General features: G+C 27.0%; 1 protein-coding gene across 4 annotated transcripts in view; it reads right to left on the minus strand.

Moving 5' to 3' along the window:
• Positions 1–8,812: 8,812 nt before the first annotated feature.
• Positions 8,813–24,434, minus strand: part of LOC135926317 (uncharacterized) — a 39,488-nt gene continuing 23,866 nt past the window's right edge. For 3 of the 4 annotated variants that reach the window (XM_065462146.1, XM_065462145.1, XM_065462147.1), the window contains exons 5-17: positions 20,912–21,069; positions 19,924–20,121; positions 19,556–19,672; positions 19,232–19,415; positions 18,465–19,022; positions 17,848–18,264; positions 15,927–16,082; positions 15,203–15,306; positions 14,528–14,861; positions 13,795–13,902; positions 13,251–13,627; positions 11,679–12,350; positions 8,813–11,114 (exon numbers count right to left, since the gene is read on the minus strand). In XM_065462146.1, the coding sequence (XP_065318218.1) occupies positions 9,000–11,114; positions 11,679–12,350; positions 13,251–13,627; positions 13,795–13,902; positions 14,528–14,861; positions 15,203–15,306; positions 15,927–16,082; positions 17,848–18,264; positions 18,465–19,022; positions 19,232–19,415; positions 19,556–19,672; positions 19,924–20,121; positions 20,912–21,069 (5,498 nt within the window). In that variant the 3' untranslated portion in view covers positions 8,813–8,999. The remainder of the gene's footprint in view (positions 11,115–11,678; positions 12,351–13,250; positions 13,628–13,794; positions 13,903–14,527; positions 14,862–15,202; positions 15,307–15,926; positions 16,083–17,847; positions 18,265–18,464; positions 19,023–19,231; positions 19,416–19,555; positions 19,673–19,923; positions 20,122–20,911; positions 21,070–24,434) is intronic. The other variant, XM_065462148.1, reaches the window with a different exon arrangement.

Below are 24,434 nucleotides of genomic sequence, written 5' to 3' on the forward strand. Positions count from 1 at the left end.
TAATGTTAATGTACTCACAAGGAAAGGAAATTTTAATATTATTTATTTATAAAAAATAGGTTTTATGTTGGAAAATTGATATTCAAATATTTGTAAAATTTTGATTAGGAGGGGGGAGGGAGGGGGGTAAAATTTTTATTAGCTTAAAATGATATATATGAAAACAGTCAAATTTTACGATAGGGGGGATCCCCCCTCATTGGTTACGCACCTGATGGAATATATTTTTGGTCGAATCATATTTTATTTTAAAATCGCTATAAATATATTATTTAAATTTAAGAAACTATCCCAACATCCTAATACAACATACACTCATTTTCAACATCGCAATTTGAGGCTTAAACATATAAAATATCACAGGCGTAGCCAGAATTTTTTTAATGGAATGGGGGTGGGCACTATTATGTGTGGTTTCCTTCTATAAAATTTTATTGGAGGACTTTAGGTACTTATTGTAGGCCTTTGATGACTTTTGTTAAACGACTCGATTTTTAAAAACAGCCCTATTAAGATTTTAGCCAAAATAATATTATGTAAGCCTGGAGATTCTGCTCATATGTGGCCGGAAAGGTTGGACCTCTATTTGTATCTTGAGGCTTACCTAATATTATTTTGACTAAAATCTCAATCGATCCGTTTTTAAAAATCGACTGACGATTAAAACGCTACCCTTGGCTATGTAATATTTTTATAAAAATGGTTTTTCACTTTTTATAAAAAAAAATTTCTAAAAATTTTATATTCATTTAGTCCTTATTTAAACTTTTTTTAAAAAAAACTTTTGCTTATTTTTCTTTCAAATTCTTTTCTGGGGAGAGGGAATGGGGGGAGGAGTTTATAGGAAGAATTTTTTTTCATTAGCTAGACGATATTTACGAGCCTCTACCCTAGATGCGCTTATGTAGAATGTAGTGAAAAATGTTTTGTATAAATATTTAAATCTTTTAGATTTAAAATAAAAATTCTCTCATAGAATTTATAATATTAATAAAAATTTCAAAAGAAATATTTTTCACTTTTAGATAAAGAGTTGTTGAGAAGAAATACAATATAATTTAATTGATAATAAATATGAAATAGTAATATTTAATAATAATAAAAGAATATTTTTTAAAAAAGCTTTTATTTATCAATAAAGTTCAATTTTTGCAAAAAAAAATAAATTAAAATTATCTTTAATTTTGCGAGGCTTTCAAACACGGATTTTCCCATAAAATTTGGTGTGCACACACGCTATTTTATATTAAAAAATTTTGACCTAGAACAATTGTTATCATAATTACACAAAGGAATAAAATAATATATGGCTGGCCTGGCCTTATATAAAAATATAATTATATATTTTATTATTTATTTAATGGCAAGCACTTTAATAATACGACGCCAAACCCTTATCATTCATTATTGTACCTATATTTATAATTTAAGTTAAAAAAAATTTTATATCCAATATTTTTTATTACTGAAAATTTCTATAATATTTGAATTTTAATCACATTTTGCATAATAATTATTTTGGATTAAATACTAGAATTAATATGACTGCATTTTTCAAGCTCATATTGGTAAGTTTAAGCATTTATATGTTTACTCTTATACTTATATTTTATTTTTTTTAAAAAATCTGAGTATATAATATATAATTATCAAGACTAGAAATTTATATATAATTGGCCAATATAAGAGTGTTCTACCCTATCTTAAAATATTTCTAAATTTAATCAAATAAAACGAATATCAGTAATATGCAGGCTAAAAACCCGGCACCGAAGGATTATAAAAATTTAAATTTAAAAATTAAACAGATTTACAAACCCGGGGTAGGGTGGGCGTAATTTTCTTTTTTTTACAAAACCGAACTGAAATAAATTAAAATTTTTATCAATTTGTTGTAAAATGATAGGAGGAGTTTAATGGAATTTTTAATATTTATTTACGGCTCGTATTTTTAATTTTAAAAAATTCTTATAATAAAATACGGGATAAGTTTGACTTAATGGATTTTTTAAATCATAATTCTGATTAAGACCCCATTTAAGATATAACTCTTTTTTGATTTTGTCCCAACGATCGTTTTAAAATGTAATAAATTTTTAAATGCATTTCAAACAAAGATTTTGCATTTGTTTTACTCTCTTAACGGTTCTCCTGCACCATCCATCAAATGTATAGGCCAAGCCAACGATATAGCCCATGATATCAATAACAATTCTTCCAATATCAGAAATAAAGATCATGCAAGATTCGTCATATGTCCAACATATGCTGGAAAAGATGTATTTAATGCTACCTCGATGGCAGATGCGTTGAAGCATAAGCAAGAGATTAAATCAAATGAATCTCATTCTGCTGCACTCGTTAATGTACCAACACTTCATAGAAATTCTCCTAAATTAGACAATAAAGGCAAATTAGTTAAAAAACAAAATAAAGGGCTTATAAAATCGTCAAAAGTTAGAAGCGCGCATAAAATTAAGCAGGTAAAAGCCCCCGTGCATGCAAAAAAGGAAAAGAAAATTTTAAAACGAGTAGTCAAAAAGCCGGAACACAAACAACCCAAAGCCCAAGTAAAAGCTTCTCCAATTCGTAAGTCGGAGCCCAAACCTAAGCCCCTTGTAAAACCGTTGATAAAAAAGGAGATTCATTCGAATAAAGTAGAAGGTAATTCCAAAAATAAAGGAGTTCATAAACGACATCACGTGAAAAAGGCTGGGAGCGTTTTAGAATAAAATACATCATTCTGCGGAGGAGATCCATAATTAATCTATTTTTTTAATGATAAATTAATCATTATTATTCTTTTATAAAAAAAAATAATAATATTTGCATACATAATTACATAAATATCTAGATGTATTCGATAATTGTTAATTTAATGTCTATTATCTAATTTTTTTTTAAATTTAATTTGAATTAGTTTTAAATAGCTAGATTTTTAAGCTAACCCAATATTTACGCCGAAAAATATTATGCAAGCCTCAAGATTTCGTTAATAGATATACAAATCTTTCTGCCATCTAGAAGAATCTTCACGCTTTGAGTAATATTTTTTTGGCTAAATTGTGAGTTAACAGCACTAAATTTGATCTTAATTATTCATAATAAAATAATAATATTATTAATATATTTAGTATTAAAATTATTTACTGGAATATATACAAATCTTAGCTACTTATAAATAAAAATGAGACAATTTGCCATTAATTTTAAGAAGCTTATTCTTTGGCCTTGGCCTGATCGATAAGATAAGTTAAAACAAAATTATATGAATGAATAATAAACTACGCAATCTAATAATTATAAAATAATTTATTTGGTCAGTAAAAAAAATAGATAAATAATAAATCATTTATTTATATTACTCCTTCAAAAATCAATAGAACTATTTAACACCTGGTTTATTTATCACTAGGCTGGAAAAGATAGAGATTGTTTTTGACCTTTAATAAATTTCTAATAGTTATTATACTTTTTTCACTTAGAAAGCTCTGCAAAAATATTTATTTTTGCAATGTTAATTTAATCTAAGAACGTTGATTGAGGTAGTAAAATTAAATTATGGAGTGGGAAAAACTATAAACTTATCCCCTCCAAGCAATGTTCTGAACCTGTCCTAAATTGTGGCGAGATTGGATATTGGGTTGATAAATATTTTAAAAATTGGGTTTCAGCCAAGAGATTATTCGGTAAACCGATCTCAGGTTCTATACTCTATACCAGTTCAGAAGTTATAAACTGTTTTTCTTGACATGTTTTATTATCCTTGTTAAACTATATTTTTATTCAACTATTTTTGGTTTTTGATGAATGTAAAATATTCCAACTTATCTTCATTTTTTGAATGAGTCCAACTATCGTTATAAATATATAAGATATATCTTATCCGAAATATTGTATCTAGGAGTGTTGTAAAACGCCCGGATTTAGTCGATTTTAAATAAAGATTCTAGATAAAATAATATTACACAACCTTCAATATTTTGTTAATAAATGTTCAAACCTTTCTGTCATCTACAAGCAAAATCTTCAGCCTTGCGTAATATTTCTTGACTAAATATTGGATTAACGTTTTAGAAATTGAGCAGTTTAACAACATATCTAGGAGAAGAGCAGAGAATAAAAAATATATTACTTCACGCTAAAGATTAAAAGTATTTTGCTCTGTTTTCAGTCAGAACAAAAGCCAATGACTAATAATAGCTTTTTATTTTTAGGTCCAAGACAAGAGAGTTTTTAATTGAAAAGGCTCTTTTTTTATAATTAAAATTTGGAAGAAAAATAATTTGCAAAATTTTTCTAATAATTTTTTTTGTTGTCTTTTATTAACAATTTTGAATGAAACAAATTATACCTAGCGATATGGGTAAAAATTTTCATAATCATCATTTTCAAACTTTTTATTATTTTTTTTTGATGTAGAAGGTTATAAGGATTCAGAATGGTGAGAGAGGCTATCGTTAACTAACATTTTCGGATAACTCCTTGCTATAAGCTTTATTCCTTTCAGAGGGAGGCATCATTCCACTTTCCACTACCGCTCCTTTCTTTTGCAACCTTTTTCTGTTCAAAACTAAGCAACGAAGTACATATTCTCATGCTAAATTTTATCATATACAAGTTAGGTTACGAATGGCTAACTGTATATCAGTTTAAATCTTAGTCTTCTCAAAGTTTAGTGGTAAACTGTATAATTCCCCGCGAATTCGTGATAGTGAATGCAGGGTAAAGATTTTAATATGTAAAACATTTTTTAAAAAAGAGGATAGATAAAAATTTATAGGTAATAGAAAAATATTACAAACCTTTCAGGAATAGCTTAAATCGATAGTGCCAATCTTTTTTACTTCACCAGTGAAAAACATTATGTTTTAAACAGCTGCTTTGGCCGGGATAAAAAGTTTTGGATGGTAGAAAAGTTTGTAAAACCGTTGGAGCACGAATTTTTTTAACTTTACGAGAGGTAATAAAAAAATTTGAACAACGTTTTGGACTGCTTAAAAAGTTTGGGCACTAGATGAGTATCACAAAACTTTTGGGAGTATATAATTTTTTAATTTTTATTACTCCGGGAGGTACATCTTGTAAGACAAGCTAAATCTTAGTATCTAGTTTCAACCTTCTCTGATTAATAAATTTTGTTTTTTTTCCTCTTAAAATATGAAAATTAGCACAATCAATTTCAAGCTAATCTCCAAGGTTTTGTAATACTCATCTACTAACTAACTTTTTATCCAGTTCAAAACGGAGTTGTTTAAATTTTATTTCATTTTCCCTCTTGGAGAATAGAAAATTTGCATTATCAATTTTAATTCACCCCTAGAGGTTTTTGCAATGTTGTCCTGCTATTCAAAACTTTTTGTCCAGGCAAAAATCAAGTTGTTCAAAAAAAAAATCCCCTTTTCCATAGTAAAGAAGATATATTGATTTCGATTTTAAACCATTCCCAAAAGGTTTATAATATTGCTCTTTCTACTCCCCAATATTATTATTTAGTCAAAAATCCACTCTTTAAAAGGGTTTTACATTTCGAAAGAGCTTTTACGCCAACTTGCGTTACAAATTTTATTGCAAAATAAAATATGCAAACCAAAGATCCGGAAAGCATTTTTGCGCACATATTCCCTTCTGGCTAAAAAAATAAGTATTCCATTTCTGGCTTTGGGCGTTCCTAGAATAATATCTAGCTTAACATATTTTATAAAACAATACATTGTATTCATTAATCTTTTATTTAACCATTAATTGGAATTAATTATTATATCGATACGTTTAAGACATCTTAAATAAATACCTATTTCGGTATGGCCACTTTTGTAGATTATCTTACAAGTATACTAAATCGGTACTGTGGCAAATTTTTATTAGATAAAACCAAATATATTTTTCATCTCTTAAAAATATATATCTATTTTTTTTTCGAAACAAAAAAAAAATAAAATAAATTAATTCTTTTCGCGATAATAAAAATAATGAATATATTATTAATAATATCCAAACAAAGATACATAAACAAAATAGATGGTAAAACATAAATATGTGACCTTAAATCACGTTGCGTACAAATAATAATAAAAAGAAAAATATAATTCGTCTAAATACACCAGCCACATTTAGATGGTTTTTTTAAAATTAATGTCAAAAGTAAATTTGTCTGTTAAGATTCTAATTTTTAAGAATAAAATATTGCCGACATATTATGCCTATATATGTCCAAACCTTTATGTCGTATCTTTGCAAAATCTTCAGGCTTGCGCAATATTTTCCTGGATAAAATATTGAGTCAGTCGTTTTTAAAAATCTGGTTTAACAACGGAAGGTTAAGATTATTTTATAGAAAAAAAGGCGGTCAAATTAAATTGTTTATTATAAGATAAAATATTTTCATAAAACAAAATTAAATAATTTATTCATCATTTTTTAAAATTATTTGATTCCAAAATTCGTGTGCCATATATCATATTAATAGTCCATAATTCGTTTTATTTTTTATTTCCCTCATCTTAATTTGCCATTGGTTTGGTAGTATTACAACGTTTTTTGGTTTATATTACAAAAAAAAAATATAAAGAAAATAATTTATATAGGCGGCACCGTTTTGATGGATTGGCCATAACAATCAATATAAATTTTCAATTATTAGGTAAAACTAATTATATAAATGAAATAATTAGTTAATCTAAATGACAAAATGGATTTATTAAAATTCAGCTTTTCATTCTCTTGAGTTTGGGTAGGGTAAGTCTAAGTATTAAAAACGATGGATGATTTATTCATTTCTATATTGCAATTTCAAAAGATTTGTAGCAACCTTCTGATCTGTTCCATGAAGGTTCTGGAAAATACGTTTCAGATTCCTTTCCATAAATGTACTAAAAGTTCCACTCCCGGTCCCTGATAAAAACCATTTTATATATTATTTTTTGGCTATAAACTAAAGATGCTAATCTATGCAAATGATTTTCGAATAAAGATGATTTATAAAATATTATTAATCGTTTTAAATAACATAAGTCTATTAACAACTAGCCCAATAATCCGTTTATTTAAATAAAAAATAGAGAAAAGATAATTCTACTGAAAATCTAACTCCAAAAGGTAATATAAAATTGATTTTTACAAACAAATAGACTTAAATGCATAAATGTAGCCAAGGACAATATATCACTATAAACAATTATTTGAAAGAAAAAATATGCAAAAAGTGAATAAATTTTAAATAATGTCTACAATTCAAAATTTTTAGGGAAGATAAACATTTCATAAAAAGTGAAAAACAAAAATTATTCTTCTAAAAAAATGTAAAATAGCCATAGGCATGCAATATGTGGACTTGAAAGACGTGGAAGATGGGGAAAAACTACTAACCAATAGGAATTCCTCTCTCCCTTAAAAAATAATCTGGCAACCAAAATGATTTAGAGGTAGTGAAAAAGATTATATAAATATAGAACTTGAATTTACTTCTAAAGGAAAGCAAATTAAAAAGTGGACAATTCAATAATTTACTATAACTTAGATTGGCAAATTAATGCACACTAAAATTTGTTTAATAGTGCATATTTTATCGTCCCCTATTTATTTGACTGAAAAATTGTTTATTTTGTTGAAACATAAGAGCGAATTACCAATATGAAAATATAAACATAGCTCGTCAAAATTCATAATTCTATTATATAGCATATATAGCTCTATATATATATTCTTTAAATGTTTTTTAATCTTATTATCTGTTCACATATCAAAAATATCTTTGTAGATGAATTATTTTATAATATGCATCCCCCTAGCAAAAAATTAAGGAATACGCCTATGCTCCATCGGCAGCAATCGAGTCCTGAAGGAATTAAATATACCTTATTTACTGATATGAAAAAATAAAATAGGTAAAAATTCCTTGAAAATATTTTTAACGATCTTGGTCTATCATGAAGAAAATCAGATATATGATCAATAAGCTAAAAACCAAATTACATTTTACAACCTTAAACATGTACAAATTGTTAAAGGAGTCCGAGTTTAATGGTATGCTTAATTTTGTTTTTGAATAGGGCTCTTTCCTCAATATCTCGAGTTAGCGTTCGCGTTCAGTAAGAATCTCATTAAAACTTGTGCCCAACTGGCTTCTTAAAACTGATGCACACCCATGAAGTTACCTTATTCCGTGATCAATATCAATTCTCCTATTATTCTTTCTATTTATAAATAAAGACTAAGCTTAAGAAGCTTCGAAAACATATAGGTATATTCATTCATTATAATCTTAACTCTCACGATATTTCCTATTAAAACCCAAAAATTTATCAAAGATATCAACAGACATTTTAACTTACAAAACCGATTAACCCAAACAGGAGGAATATATTAGCATTACTTCCCTCTGACTCTGGTGATAGACATAATGAGCTTGATTATCCATTCAGCTTCCATCTCATTATTCTTGACTAAGAGCCTAATATCCATTCTATTTTTAAATATCCTTAGAATGTTTTATTTTTAAATTTTAATGAATTAAGATTATTATTTAATATTAATGTATATAATATTTTTTTTGATCATATAACACAAAATAATGTTGGAGACTTACACTAACTTAATTTTATACCTATTAATTATTAAGATTTTAATTGCTTGCGAATGAATGCTAAAAATATATATGATATTTTCACTCAATATTTGATTAAAACACTAATAAGATATAAAAGAAATATACACACACACACTGAACATAAGTTTTAGGTCATGGTTAATTCTTCTAGCCTTTAAATTTTTCAAGTTTTGATATAATTTTATTTATTTTCATTCACTCGATTAAAATTTTAAACAGCAATAGCCCAGTATATAAAATAGTGTATAACAGATTTTAGTATACCTTTTTATCATCGTGGACTATCTTTAATAAATATGTAGGTATTCTATTTATAGCTATAAGGTAAGGTAATGTATATACAAATAATATTAAAAATATATATATTCCCAAATTAGGTATTTATGTAATATTAAAATATGATATCGGTATCAGGCGATAGTCCACTAAGCGATCTGCTCATATCATCGGAATCGAATCTAATACGTGGTAATGGTTCAGAAGTGTGAGATTTTCCTCCCAATATTTTCTTGGTATTAGAATTTATATCTTTTATAAAAGGTCTAACGTTCCTGTTTACTATAGCCTTACGGGAAACCCTAAAAGCCTCCTCTTTATCTAATTCCCTGTCATTAGAGCTTTCGTGTTTATGTTTATTTCGCGTAATTTTTTCATTTATGTGATTATCATTTTTTGAAATAAGCTTCTCTTTATCGAAACGTTGGGCATGTTCGTAATTCTCATTAGAATGTTGTCTAGATTGTTCATTCCATATCATCTCGCATGCTTCTACGTCATATCCTGCGTAAACATTTAAGGGTCTCATCCCGGTTTTGGCCGATGCGAATAAATATCTGCGGCATATCTCATCCGATTTATTATGTAAACACTGGCCCTGATCCGTTGCCCTTGTAAGTTGCTTCTTGAGGAGATTAAATCGATCATTGTGCATTGATTCTAAACGCTTTTTAAAATCTCTTGTTGGACCTTCTTTTAATTTATAAGTCATCGATTTAGATTTTTTGGCTATATTATTAACTGTAATATAATCGGGACTATTAATGTACAAAGTAGAGTGATGACTATCTTCTCTTACATCAATTACATCATTCACCGTATCGTTTGGATAAAAATGAGAATTATTTTTCAACTGAAACTTGGAAGGTAAAACTTTGGCGTGACATTTAATGGGAACCGAATAAACAACTGTCCCCGAGCTATCATCGTCAAAATGATTATTATTTATAGCATTAGGATATCTGTTCTCAACTTGATGTAATGAATTATGTGGACTATTTATAGGGCTTATCTGTATGTTTTTATTATAGATATCATCGAATGTAGCATTACAGCATTTGCAATCAATTTTTTCTATAACATTTTCATTAAAAGGAGCATCGACATCAACATGATTATTTGAGTCGCTTATTTCTATGTTAGTATTTAAATGATCGATTACATCATCTGTTTGATTGGTAACATTAGTTTTTGAATCGTTATCTCCGGTCTTCTTATCGTCATATTCAATTGTTTTTTTCAAGTTAGGAGTAATTAGTTCAGCCTTTATCTCATTAAATATATCTTTAAAAATTTTGGTTCCTCTTTTCAAATTATCACTCAATCTATTTTTATTATGCGTCTCTTCCTTTGGGCTGATTATTTGATGATCATTTTCAAAATCAATTAAGTCTTTAGTTTCGACGTCAGATTTTATTATTATATTTTTCCCGCACTCTAGTTCTTCTTTCAATATTTCCAGGCTTTTTGAAGTACAATCATTGCTTTTATCCGTATATATGCAATTCCCATTTTTGTTAAAGTAGGAATGAATTTCCATTAATAAAGCTTGATGAACGCTTGTATCAACCATTTTATCAAAGCCGTCTAACTTAGCCTCCGTTTCAATAAAAAGAGAGTTGGTCAATAATGACTTTTCAGAGTTTTTAGAGACTGCTATAGATAAAGATTGAGGTTGCTGTATATCTTCGATCACATTTTTTATATTTGTAGAGTAAGTTGAATAAGAAATTTCTGTCGAAACTTTATTTTCACTCAAATCTACCAGTGAATTCTTATGTACACTTAATGGCATAATTGGTTCGTGCAAACCAGTAGGTGTATCAATAGGCGTTAAATGAGGTTTTTTACATTCTACGAGAGATTTCAAATTATCGTTGATTGCAACTTTAGGAGAAGGAGATACTAATACTTTCAATAAATTTTCTTTGATGTTAAATTTGTTTTTAAATGAGCTTATTCCTAGAGGTGAATTTTTTATCTTTTCAAGAATTTCATTATTGTTAATTTGCATCTGATCATTAATATGAGACATGATTGGTATATTATTCTTATCACTATAACTTCTACAAAAGTCATCGTTTATAGAATTACTACAAGAAGGCTTGAGAGAATCTTCTTGACTTATAATCTTTTGATTGATAAATTTGTTCTTAGCAGCGCATTCCAATTGTTTATCTATCTCTAATGATAATTCATCCTCAGTTTCTGTTAAGTCTGATAAAATCTGCTTTTTTTTATGCAAATACGCAATAATTTCATTAAAACTAGTTTAAATTTTTTTATTTTTATCTATTTATTTATTAAATATTAATCGGATAGGTTAATAAAAAATAAACTTTCCTAGTATATATTAGAGATCTGTAAAGTTAGGCCCGGCCCGAGTCCGGCCCCCGAACGGGCCGGGCTTGAGCCTAATTCTATTTAAAATAATTTGGTTCGGGCCGGGCCTAATATTTGAAAAAAAATTCAGGCCGGGTCGGACCTTGGAAATTTTTTTAAATATATCTATTATCAATTTTTTATTGAATTTTTTATGTAAAATAAAAATATTTGATTTTATTTATTGAAACTAAACGACATATAACATATGTCTTTTATTTTGAGTAATTATAAAAATTAATTTCTCTATTTAAATAAATTCGGGCCAATTTTTTTAAAAAAAAAATCAGGTAATACTTTTTTAAAAAAATTTCGGGCCGGGCCGGGCTTGAAAAATTAGGCCCGATGCAGATCACTAGTATATATATAGTTATTTCTTATTTAAAAAAAAGTTTATAACGATAAAATTAACTTGATAATTTTGAATCCGTTCCACAACTTTAGGATATTGACAATCAATATTGTTGTTATTATTGAAATTCAGCATGCCATAGGCAAAATGGTCTCTGTTATTATCGTAAACCGAAAAACGATAGTTAGGAGGTACTGGAGCATTATATGTTGGAGGTGGAGGTATTTCGCATAATACAGGTGGTACATTCTGGTAATGTTCGATTTGACTTGAATAGGCATAGTAGTCATTAAAATTCTCATTTGCTAATGTAGTGTTTAAACTATCGGTAGGAGCAAACGTTACGTTTTTGTGAGTTTCGTTAGAGGTTATCTTACTCTTCAAATTTCTTACGTCCTGACACCTCTCATTTTCGCTTTTATTGAATGATTGGTTCGGATTATTGGAGTTTCTTACGATGCTGATGTTGCTCTCATTATTTAATTTTAAACAAGGTTGAGATATGATATGTGGAGCTTGAGAAAGATTTAGATCTTTATGGTAATAGCTATTAATTCCTAAGGAAGATTGTGGTGGATTACTTAAAGGAATCGGATTAACATTTTGCTCCACATTATTAATATAATGTGGAGGCATATACATGGCTGGGGATATGACTTTAAATCTCTTTTTATATCTGTCCGGCATCTTGGAATAGGATGTAGCAGGATTAAGGAGGATATTTTTTTGATTCTGTTTTTCAAAAAGAAAAAAATTGTGAAATTTTTGTATTTCATATTTTGAATAACATAACATTATCGCCCAAATGAAGAATTATAATCCTTTATAGATAATACTATTTATTGCTCATGCTTAGATATAATTGATTTATATTGTAAAGATTAATAGTATATTCATAAAATAGAAATTTTTGCAGTAACACGTTTAAAATTTGAAACGGAACGAAGCCTTCTGGGCCAATGGGTATAAGGATATGGAACAGAACGTTCCAGAAACGAAACTTGAGAAGGAAAGCAACAGTTAAGGGAATGTTCCGAAAAATAATCTCACAAATTTAGCCCATATTTAATTAAGTATAATGGCTCATTCATAAATATTCGTCCTTCATATGCTTAATTCCAGTTTGCATCCCATAACAATATTATTACACATTATTTACTATTATTGTGATTTTATGTATTAAGATTATAAAACAAATTATTTCAAACATATTTGAAAAAATTTAACTTGTTTTTTATAAAAGTTTTAAAGTAATGGATAATATTGTTACCAAGTTAGTGTTGAGATGCGTTTTTAAACACTCAAATTAAATTAACACCCCCCCCCCCCCCGCACAGATTAAATAATTTTATAGAAAATGTCTTAATTACTGCCAGTGGAGATAAAACTGAGATATTTTTTAGAAACGTATTTCTAGAAGTTTTGAAACATAGAACTTAACATATTTTTAGCCGGAGCGGGAAGGTAAAAATGTCTTTGTTCCATGTTCCTAGTTTTAAGTAATTGTAATGTTATCACCTTTCTACTTTATTTATTAAATTAAATTTTATAAAATATTAAACTACATTAAAAAAACAAAGAATAAATTACAACAATTTGAAGGATATTTTTTATTTATAAAAGGGTCCTTACTTTATAAGCCTGAAATGTCTGGCAAAAATTTCTTCCCAAACTTAAAATATTATGGTTGTTGCATGGAGGCTGGTCGGAATAACATGAAGAAGCATCCACTAAATTTGAATGTGAGAAATTTCTAAAGTCCCTTACAAATTGTCCTTTGATGAGTCTACAAGAACCCTTATCAAAAGTATGATTTTCAGCATGCCTTGCTAAATCATTCGATAAAGCAGATAAGTGTAATAAATCATTTTCTGAAGAAGAACCGGTCATAATTTGGGCCAAATGAGGCTTAAACTTTTTAGTTAGCCTGGAATTTATAGTGCCACCACCTTTAATTCTATTGTTCATGGCTGAAGATGAATTCGATTGAAGTGATCCATATGTGGCATCTTTTATTTGAGTAATAGATATTATAAATAATAAGTTTATATTTTAAACAAATGTATCATTAATATAACGCCGAAGCAATTATTTTATAAAATAAAATTAAATATTAGATAATAGATGCATTTAAACAAATTAAGGAAATTTTTTTTAAAAAATTAATATTTTGTACTTAAATTTTTGGATCCTTCTTCAATGTCAAAAATCGTATTCAGTCTCTCTGGAATGGATAGGTAGCTTTCACCCCGAAAATATTTATTTTTCTCGAAGCGTTTTTGTACTATAAATTAATAAATATTTAAGTTGAGAAAAATATATGATTAATAAATGCCAAGTTCTTAAACTGGGAGAATATTTTAAACCCTTTATATGATAGCTTAGTGTAAAATTATTTTAGATACAGTATAAATGATCTCTATAATCAAAAATATTCAATACTTTATTTTTTACAATAGATAAAATTTTAAATATATTATTTATAGAGGCAATATAAAAAAGAGATCCGTAGGACCATACCAAATTCCTATCTTAACTGTGGAATTAATTTAAACTCCAGGCCCAAAAAATTAAAAATACTAGACCCGAGCCTAGCTGAATTTACTCGTTTCGTTTTCTAAAAATGCCTTCGATTCTTAAATTTTTGACTTCCCTTTGAATCTATCTATGTACAAAGCACAACCAAAATTATCAAAAATTAACAATTTGAACCGAAAAATATAAAATGGGGGGGGGGGGAAATATTCAAGCCTTGGGCGGGTTGTGAGAATGAATATGTCTGGGGTCTCTGATAAAAAGTATACGTATATTGTTTTTAAATCATGTTGCATACCATTATTCAATCAATGCAAAAAAAAATATAGACTGAAGATTAGCATATATCTCTTAAGTATACTATAAAAACTAACTTCTTCGTCCACTCAAAGAACTAAATCCATTGGGTATAGTCTTCTTTCCAATAAAATCCATGTTGTTGGTGAAGAATGAAGAAGCTTTACCTCGGGTGGGCAAGCTTTTGATATTATATTCTCCCCTTCCACCGTTGGACAAATTCAGGGCACTCGAAAACCGATTATTGATGAGTTTTAATTCCATTTTTGAATGGCACATGACTATGGGACCCTTCAGAGGTATGAAACCTACTCTTTTGGTTAAAACGGTCATAGTTAGTTTTACTCCTGTTTTGGATATGAGAGTAGACACTTGGGCGTGACTCAAAAACTCTATTCGTACATCGTTCACCTTATACGAGTAAAAAAATTACATTTTCATTATCATAAAGTAGAATAATATTTATAATAATGTTATTAAATTGCCAGGTCGATAAAACGGTCTTACTCATTTAGAGGGTCAATCCTTCAATTAAGTTGGAACGTTTTATTGGATCCGGTTACTTAGGAACCCTAGAGCCATCATTAAACATCCTTCCATTACTTATTTGGAGATAAAAAAGATGTGTACACGTGAAGAAAGACTATACGTTATGTATACTCTCATATTTTTTTAATACAAGTAATGATCTAGTTAGATAAGATTTTTTTATAATAATGAATTACATGTACATTATATTATTAATTCATTACATCAAGTACATGATCCCCTGGCTTTAATCCGGCTTGGGATGCTGGGCTGTACTCGTCAACCGATAAAATAACATGCTGCCAATTTTCAAATCGAGTGTTTGAACCTAATATATAAAAGAATTTTAAGTAATTCTTAATGTTTATGATGCCATTATTCATTTTTTATAAGGGATTTCATGCCAAAGATTGTTTGAACTTTAGAGATTTATACTGAAATCCATACCGTGAGAATTCTGATAGGAGATTTTTAAATTAGAAAAAATCCTAAGAAATGTATGAATAAAATCATATTTTTCATATGATTTAAAATTGAAGGATATCAAATTATTAGAAAAGGATTCTGGAGAAGCATTCCAAGAAAAACTTAACTACACATAATATATCATATATTTAGGCCAATTATTATTTTTATTTATTTTGGCTGATTAAGTTTTTTATCACTGAAAAAAATACTAAATGCACTATATCTGTAGGGAGGAACAATCCCTTATTTATGGTGTTTTTTGACTGAATTCAGATAAATCTTATCAAATTAAGTAATATCCCAAAATGTTTTATAAAATAATTATTACTTAAAATTTGTAAAAAATATTATAATTTTATTTAAAAAAAATATATATGGTAAAATATAAATGCACTCTAAAATGAGAATTTTAGTTATACATCTTTACATATATATATTTAATAGCACTAGTTAAGTAAAAAATATATATAATTTAAGAACTTTTTGGTCCGAAAGTGTTGATGCAGACATTATTTTGGGGAGGCAATTTAGGGCCACTTAGTACAAACCCATATCCAGTTTCACCTTTATGCAATATTACGAAACGATTTACCAATTCGTCCATCGTAGCGACGTCTTGAGAAGATAATGATTTATCTTGATAAATTTTTTTTAATAATATAATTTCATGCCATAGTCATTATTTTAAAATTTTCTCTTATAAAGAAACTAGCGAATCATTAAAAATGAGCAGGTCCTTCAAAAGATAATCTAGATACATTATTAATATAAACTTGTATCTTGTATAAAGAAATAAGTCTCTTAATAATATCATAAAAAATATGAGATACTTGTATCTTTTTCTGAATAAGAGTATCTTAGATGTAAGATAAAAATTATCTATTGCTTAGGCGCATTAAGCTGTTGACGAAGAGGTCAAGATAATTGCGCTATTCACAAAAAAATGGATATCATCTTTTTCCCACCGAAATTCAAAGGAATTATGTGTGACTCAAATAGAAAGTGGAAAATATATAAACCAACAAACAGGACGTCCAAAAATTTCAATTCATCTAGAATTTTTTTTTAAATTATCGAAAACACAAACTCATGATATTTCAATTAGAGATCTGCAAAAGTAGGCCCGGTCTGTACCCGGCCCGAACGGGCTTCAAGCTGGGCCGGGTCCAATTTTTTTTAAGAATTCGGGCCGGGTCAGGCCTTAGAAATTTTTTAAAATATATCTATATTTATCAATTTTATGTTGAATTATTTATGTAAAATAAAAATATGTGATTTTATTTATAGAAAGAAGATACCATATAACATATATCGTTTATTTTGAGTAATTATAAAAAATAATTTCTATATTTAAATAAATTCGGGCCGGGCAGGCAAAATTTTATAAAAAAAATTTCGGGCCCGGGCCTTGCAAAACTTTATAAAAAATTTCGGGCCGGGCCGGTCTTGAAAAATTAGGCCCGATGCAGATCACTAATTTCAACAACTATAATAAAATATTCTTACGATAATTTATATAAAAATCAAGAGATATTTTTTTAAACTAATATAAACATTCATGGTAAAGAAATTCAAAACCATCTCACCTTTTTAATTATCTAATTTAATTGTTTGTCTTTTTTCAAAAAAAATATATGTGCTATATATTTTTTCAAATGTTTTATAATCCCCCCCCCCCCCTGTTTTTTATATGTACAACATAGTTTTTAATTGGTTTTTAATATAAAAAAATTTACTTAACAAACCCAAATCATATATATTTTTATACCCAATATAGAAACAACAAATTTAAAGTAAGAAACTAAGAAGAAAAATGTTAAAAGTGAATATTGATCTTAAAAAATATCTGTATCTTAATGATTCTTTTGAAAATAGAGAATCTTAGATTTTTATTATAAATATCAAAATATACAAAATAAAAAGATGTAAAAAGTTTTTGTATCTAAGATACTAGTATTCGTTGCATTGTACACGCCTAACTCTACCAATCATTTATTAGTGTACTCATCACATATCTTTTTCTCTCTCTTATATTTCATTCATTCTTATTATATTCTAACTTCATTTGGTTACAAAACCTCCTAATCTATTTTGATCTATCATCTTAACATATATTTATCGCAATTATTGGTTTCAACTAAATATTCCTTTTATTTTATTTTCTCAAAAATAACTTTTCTATTTTACCATATCTTGCTTCTATCACTCAATTCTTCTTCCTGCGTGTTTTTTTCTCTTTCATACCATATTTAGTATACTTATTCTCAAAATTAATTCAATATTCATAATTAATAATTTAATATTAGTTTTTATTATTTTGAAGTGAAAAAAATCAATTTACCTTTTAGTTTTATAATAAATAATATGAAACATATTCAAACTTATATGAAAATTAGCAAACTTGATAATGTATTCGCATGGCATCGGGCCAATATATCTGGCGGAGGCGGAGGGTGATAAGGATTAACGTTGGTATTATTGTTCAAATGTGCATCATTATTGCTAAAATTTCTATCAAATTCACCTATGTACTGATCATTTTCATTTAAGCAAGGGTTATCTAAATCATCTTTATGGTTAAGAGAAGTACTATTCATTAAACCAACGAGTGTATTTTCCATAATGTCAATCTCCAAATTTTTTAAAGGATTGTCGACCCTAAGGGATGTATTAGGTTTAATGCTATCTTGAAGAATTTCAATCTTGTAATCATGATCCTGGACAGGACTAGGACTTTGGCATGGCAAAAACATTGAAGGGGAATTATGATCCGAAGAGGGTCCATTTATTTCTTCGCTATTTAAGCTGGAACCTTTGCCTATTATGTTTTTTAATTAATATACTCTACAATATAACGCGGGTTTAGATTGTCAACTTAAATCATCCTTGACTAATAATTTTGATATGTTTGTTTAAGGAATGCTATCTATCTACTAAATTTTGCCTATTTTCTTATAAATATTTTATATTTTCAGAATTGATAATTTTTTGAATTGTATATCAATGACTATGTATAACCTGAGGTGATAGACGAAGAATTTTTATCTTCGTTATTTAATAGGCCATGATTTAGAGGTGTGTTATTGACATAAGTATTACTTTCGCTATCATTGTAATTGCTGATGGAACCCCCACCATTGTATTTATGATCTACTTCTTTCTCAATATTTAAGTCTTGTTGGAAAAATATTGTTTCCTCTGATGTCGGATTATTGTGGGGCGTATTTGATAGTCCTAACATCGTTTCTTCGCTATTATTTTGAGACGAAGGGCCATCTCTAATACTTGAAAGAGGGTAAGTAAAATGATTCGATCCCATTATATTTTTCTCATTTGTGTTCTGATAAGTGTTAATGTAGGTCTGATTTTCGTGATGTCCTTTTACATAACCACCATTCATGCTTTCTTGGTAATGTGTGCTATTGTTTATATTTAGCCAATTATTATTATAATTGTCTGTCTGATCGTTTTTAGGATGAATATTAGGCGTAGGGTAGATATAACACTCAGAATTATTCGTATTTGGGTATTTGACTGTACCATAAATTTTATTCATTGGCATAGTTCGGTAAACGTCTAATATAAATGTTTTATCAAAGTATGTTTAGTAAAGTGAATATAAAATTTATATATAAAAAATTTATTACCAAAATAAATAGAATTATGCTTATTAGCTTTCTTAAGACCACTAATTGAAGTGCATAAAAAATGGAAGAACTTATATTGTTAAGAAGTGATTACCAAATTGTAAATATATTTTTGAAGAAAAATATTTGTAAACTTACCATTATTATTTATCGAAGGGGAAGAAATATGAGAGGAAAGATTAGTTTTTTCCTTAATCATTGTTAGATAAGATGCAAGACTGTGATTACTAGCTATAACCGCTACATCAGCAGGGTTTTGATTGGCTAAGTTAAGAGAGTTTAATTTGGCACCATACCTTAGAAGCAAATTCGCGCATTCAACCTATTGCAGATATATAGATATAAAATAAGATGCTATTTTTTTAAACTTTATATCAGTTGTTAATGTTAATGAAATAATATAATGGTTAAAATTACAAACTATAATTAAAAAATTATATTATCTAAAATTGAATCAATTACTTGATTATGAATACCGCAAATGTGCAAAGGTGTGTTGCCAGATGCATTTCTGGCATTGGCATCAACGTTCCTACTCAATAATATTTCCAATATTTTATAATGTCCTAATCGGCAAACCTATTTTTTTTAAATAAGTACTTGATAACGTAAAATATATAGATTAATAATAATTATAAACTAGATATTACACTTATTTTTAACATTTTAACCAGTTATGTTTCTAATCTAAAAATTTAACTATACATCAAACTAAATAATCTTTCTAAGTTTTATAATAAGAATTATAACTAAAGAAGTTTAGGATCAAAGATCAAAACGTTTTCCCCAAAAAATGAAATTCCTTATTTTTTAAAAATTTATTTTATGACCTGATGGATTTCTTGCCATTCTTGATTGTCGCAAATTCCTAGCGGTGAATTTCCATCGTATATTAAGAGTCTAGTACATAAAGGATCTCCTCCTTGAATCATATTGGAGTTGAATTGAGAATTAACCACGAAATAATAAAAAGGAGTCAGATTATTGCTATCCCGAACGCAAGTGGAAGCTCCTAACTCCAATAGTTTCTGATTGTATAGTAGCAGATAGATAAATATTATGGGTATTATAGAATTTTAAAATCAGCATATAGTATATATATTATATTGATATTTATTTATTACAATAAAAACAACGCAATTATATATAAAAAATATTTTAAATTTAATTTAAAAGATTTTTGATGAAAAGGAATTTAAGTTTTTTCATAACCTATTAGAGTGATTAATGAATTACTTATTAATTTTTATCTTATAAATCTAAAAAATATTTTAAAAGAAAATTTGAAGAATACCTGTTAAAATATTAAGTAAGGCGTAACCCTTTCCTATTGAAGTAAGTAGCGGTTGAACTATTTTAAAAAATGGTTATTCTCTCTCGCTACTCACTTACCTACCCTACCCTGATTAGATAAATATAATCTCAAGCATGTTCATATTTAAAAATCTCGGAAATTAATAAAACTTCATCGATTTAATTGCAGATTGTGTAGAAAAATACAATAGTTGAACAAATTACATCACATTAGGATTTGTTACTGTTATATTTGAATCATTACGAACTATTTTGTAATTTATTCATATTTTTTTGTAGATATATAATTGGTTCCATCTTTTTGGGATGTTTATAATTATTTTTATATTATTTGATGATGTTTTATGTTGTTAATAAAATTTTTATGTGTGGGGAATTTAAATTTTTAAGATCTTATAAGTACATTCTAAATCTATCTCAATTAGTATAAATGTTAGGATATGGTATATTAATTTTTAATAGATATTTTTTTTTACATTAGAATAAAATTAAATGATTTATAACCTTTATTGATATAGCCTTGCCCAAGCCTGCAGCTACATGTAATGCTGTTAGACCGCCATCCAATTTGTTCCTGAAATCGATATGAGAACCACCCTTGACTAATGTTTCCAATAAATCGGATGGATCTAAAATCTTGGTGGCAATTGACAACGGTGTTTCTTATTTATTAAAAATTTTTTTTTACAGAAATATTGTTTTTAAAAAAATTAATCTATTAAAAAAAGATAAATTAAGTTTAAAAAGTGAGAAAAAAAAAATTAATTTTTACAATTCGAATTGCTCTGTCTTCCGTGAAAGCTAATTAAGTTAAAATCCCAAATGTTTAATAATTTCTCTATTTTTAAAAAATTAATAATAAATATAATTGTATTTTATTATTTTTTTGTTTAACTTTACTATTTAACCGATTCTAAAAATATAAAACAAATTTATAAATCCTTAATTAGTTAAAGATTTAGATAATGTAAGTAAGTTAGATTATATATATTTTATAATATATTTAAAAACTGCATAAAATATGGCTCATTTCATTTCCCTTAAAAAAAATTACAATTTAAAATAGTTAAGGAAATACGAAGAAGCGAAATATAAAATTCGTTGAATGGAACTAAAAAAAATATATGAAAATTCTGTTCTGCTTTTCATTTCATAATATATAAAATTGAATAAAATCTACTATCAGTCGGTATCACTATAAATATAGTATTGATATCATTTTAATGTGTTGCAAGTTTAAAAGGTTATAATGTATGTATAATAAAAGCTGACAAAAGTTTTCTTTTAAATTTATTTATATATTATTTATTTTTTTTAAAAAAATAATTCAAATCTAGGACATTTGATGCAAATTTTTATAATTTGGTTTTTAAATTGAATTTTCATTAACAATATTTTTTTTTATACTTTATAATCTGAATAAGGTTGGGCAAAAAGTTACAAATCGAAGAGCTTCTGTAACAACTTATTAAATGGCTCGATATGAGGATTTTAAAACGCTCAACTCAATATTTTATTTGATATCGCTCAAGCCTGAAGATTTTGGTCATAGATGGCACAAAAGTTTGTACATCTATTCGTGAAATCTAGAAGTTTCGGTATATTTTTTTGGCTAAAATATTGAGTTAGGTTTTTTTTAATGGGCTCAAATCAGTCGTTTAATAACACTTATTTAACACAATGCATGTTTTCTTTACCTTTTTAAACATTTTTTTTGAAATAAAATGAATTAAAAATTTTAAAAAATGTAATGTTTTAGTATTTGTTAACGGAAAACAAGAAATTTAATAGAAAGGAATAGGACTTTTTCATTTGTAAACCTCTTAGTTATGATTTGTTGTATTTCCTTTTCTATTTTCTTAAATCGTGGTAGCAATTGGAAAAGTTATTGCCTCAATAAATGAAGACTACCGTAATATTGTCGAAGAGGATAAATTTAATGCTATAGATTGTAATATTATAGATTCCTTAAAGTTTTATTTAAAAAACATTATTACTTTCACTTTTATTATAATATTACACATTACATTAGCTTATAAAATTCAACCAGTAAAAATAATTTTTTAAAATATAATTCCCACAGTTGGAGTCTACAAAGAGATATCTAATAACATCGAAATTGAAGTAATTCTATGTCTATTTGAAATCAATATATATCATAAATATACAATAATCAAATAAGATATTCATTAAAATACAAATTTTACATCCTCCGCCCGTAGAGCCCTTATTTGCGTAAATTAATTGAAAGATGAAACAGGAGACAAAAATGTTATTTTATTTGAAAAATTTAGTCTGTTGGCTGGCCAGTGCAGAATTTCGATATATAATAAATCATTTGTTATCAATCACAAATAATGTAACAATTTATTTATGAGATGATTAATTAAAAATACACAGATACTAACAGGGTTGATTTATAAAGTGATTTTGGTAGAAATCGATAACAGGAGAGATATAAAAGCCTTAATTGACATTGAAAAAAAAATAATTAGGAATATAGCTATTAAAAATGTGATGGCCATAAAATTCATACCATAAAATTATAACGAGCCTGATTTTTCGAAAGATTTTTATAAGCAAATTTTTTTTTAAATTATAAGGAGTGGGCCTGGGAAAAAAATTTTCGGGTCAGAGTGGGCTGGGCAAATTGTGCAAAAATTTTTACAGAACCGGAGCAAACAGGATTTCGCATCCTCTAATATGCGCCATATATTATAAGTATCCACATTTTCCTATTTTTCTTTTATTATAAAATTATAATAAGGCCCCCTTATGCTTTATGTTGAATACAAACTACATAAATTGTTTATGGGAGACCCAGGTACATCGAAATTAATTTTGTAAAAAATTCAATAAAACTTATAAACTTTAACTAAAATAATAGACTAACTCATCTGCCTAATCTTCGTAATATAATAAAGTTTTTTTTTCTTCATTTTTAAGTTCTTTTTAATGTTTTTCTTTATAAAATATAGATATTTTTTTATATATATTATTGATATATGAGTGGTGTTTTTTAAATTTTCGTAACCTAGAAAAAAGGGAGAGTGGGGGCATGTATTAAAATGCCAGGGGTCTAGTTTGGGAAAATTTAAAATGAATAATTTTAATTTAACATAAAAATAAATGATTTCAACTAAAAATTAATTATTTCAGTAACAAATAATATAAGATCCTTCTCGGGAACCCATCTAAAAAAATAGCAGACCCTTATGTTTTGTTTTGTTTATAAAATAAAATCCTTATAGATTGTATATAGATAAACTTAAGAATATCTGGATTCATATATTTAAAATAAATAAATACAAGACAGCTCTTACAAAGAAATAAGCATAAAATTTATTTTCATAGCATTAATAAAAATATTAGCTTGAAATAATTTTAAGTCCTAAATTGTTGACAGGCCCGGGCTTTCGGAGGAGTCTGCCTCGCAGATCTGTATAAATTTTCTGCCAAAATCAGATAGGTTATTTTATTTCTAATTTTTACGGGAAAGTTATAACTTTGGAATATTTATTATATAAAGAATATAAATTTTTTAAATAGTTTCATATTTTAATATAAAATGTGTTTCCATAAAATATTTACGATAGGTAGACACTTCAAGAAAATGTCAAGCTAATGAGGAATAAATAAATTTAAAAAAAAAATAAAATATATTTGTTTAACCTTAAGGGGGCGAACTGGGGAAATTTACTTTTTTTTTCTCAAACATCGTACAATAATATTTTCTTATTAAATATTAGCCTATCGTATTATATTTAAATCAAGAATTGTTCTTGTCGTGGCAATAAAAAAAAGTTTTTTTTATAGGAAAAAGTATAATAATATTTTATATTTTACTGTATCCCTTCCCTGCCTTCCTCCTACCCTATAAATAATATATTATATAACTATATCGATTGTTGTTGAGAATGATTATATTTTTGTGTTTGTTTGTTTTTTAAAATAAATTCAATTTACATATAGAATCAAAACTTAAAAAAATATATTTATTAATGACAATTTAATTAAAACGAAATAA

The sequence above is a fragment of the Gordionus sp. m RMFG-2023 genome, chromosome 3, assembly GCF_954871325.1.
Source record: "Gordionus sp. m RMFG-2023 chromosome 3, tfGorSpeb1-WG-v2, whole genome shotgun sequence".
Taxonomy (NCBI): Eukaryota; Metazoa; Nematomorpha; class Gordioida; order Chordodea; family Parachordodidae; genus Gordionus; species Gordionus sp. m RMFG-2023.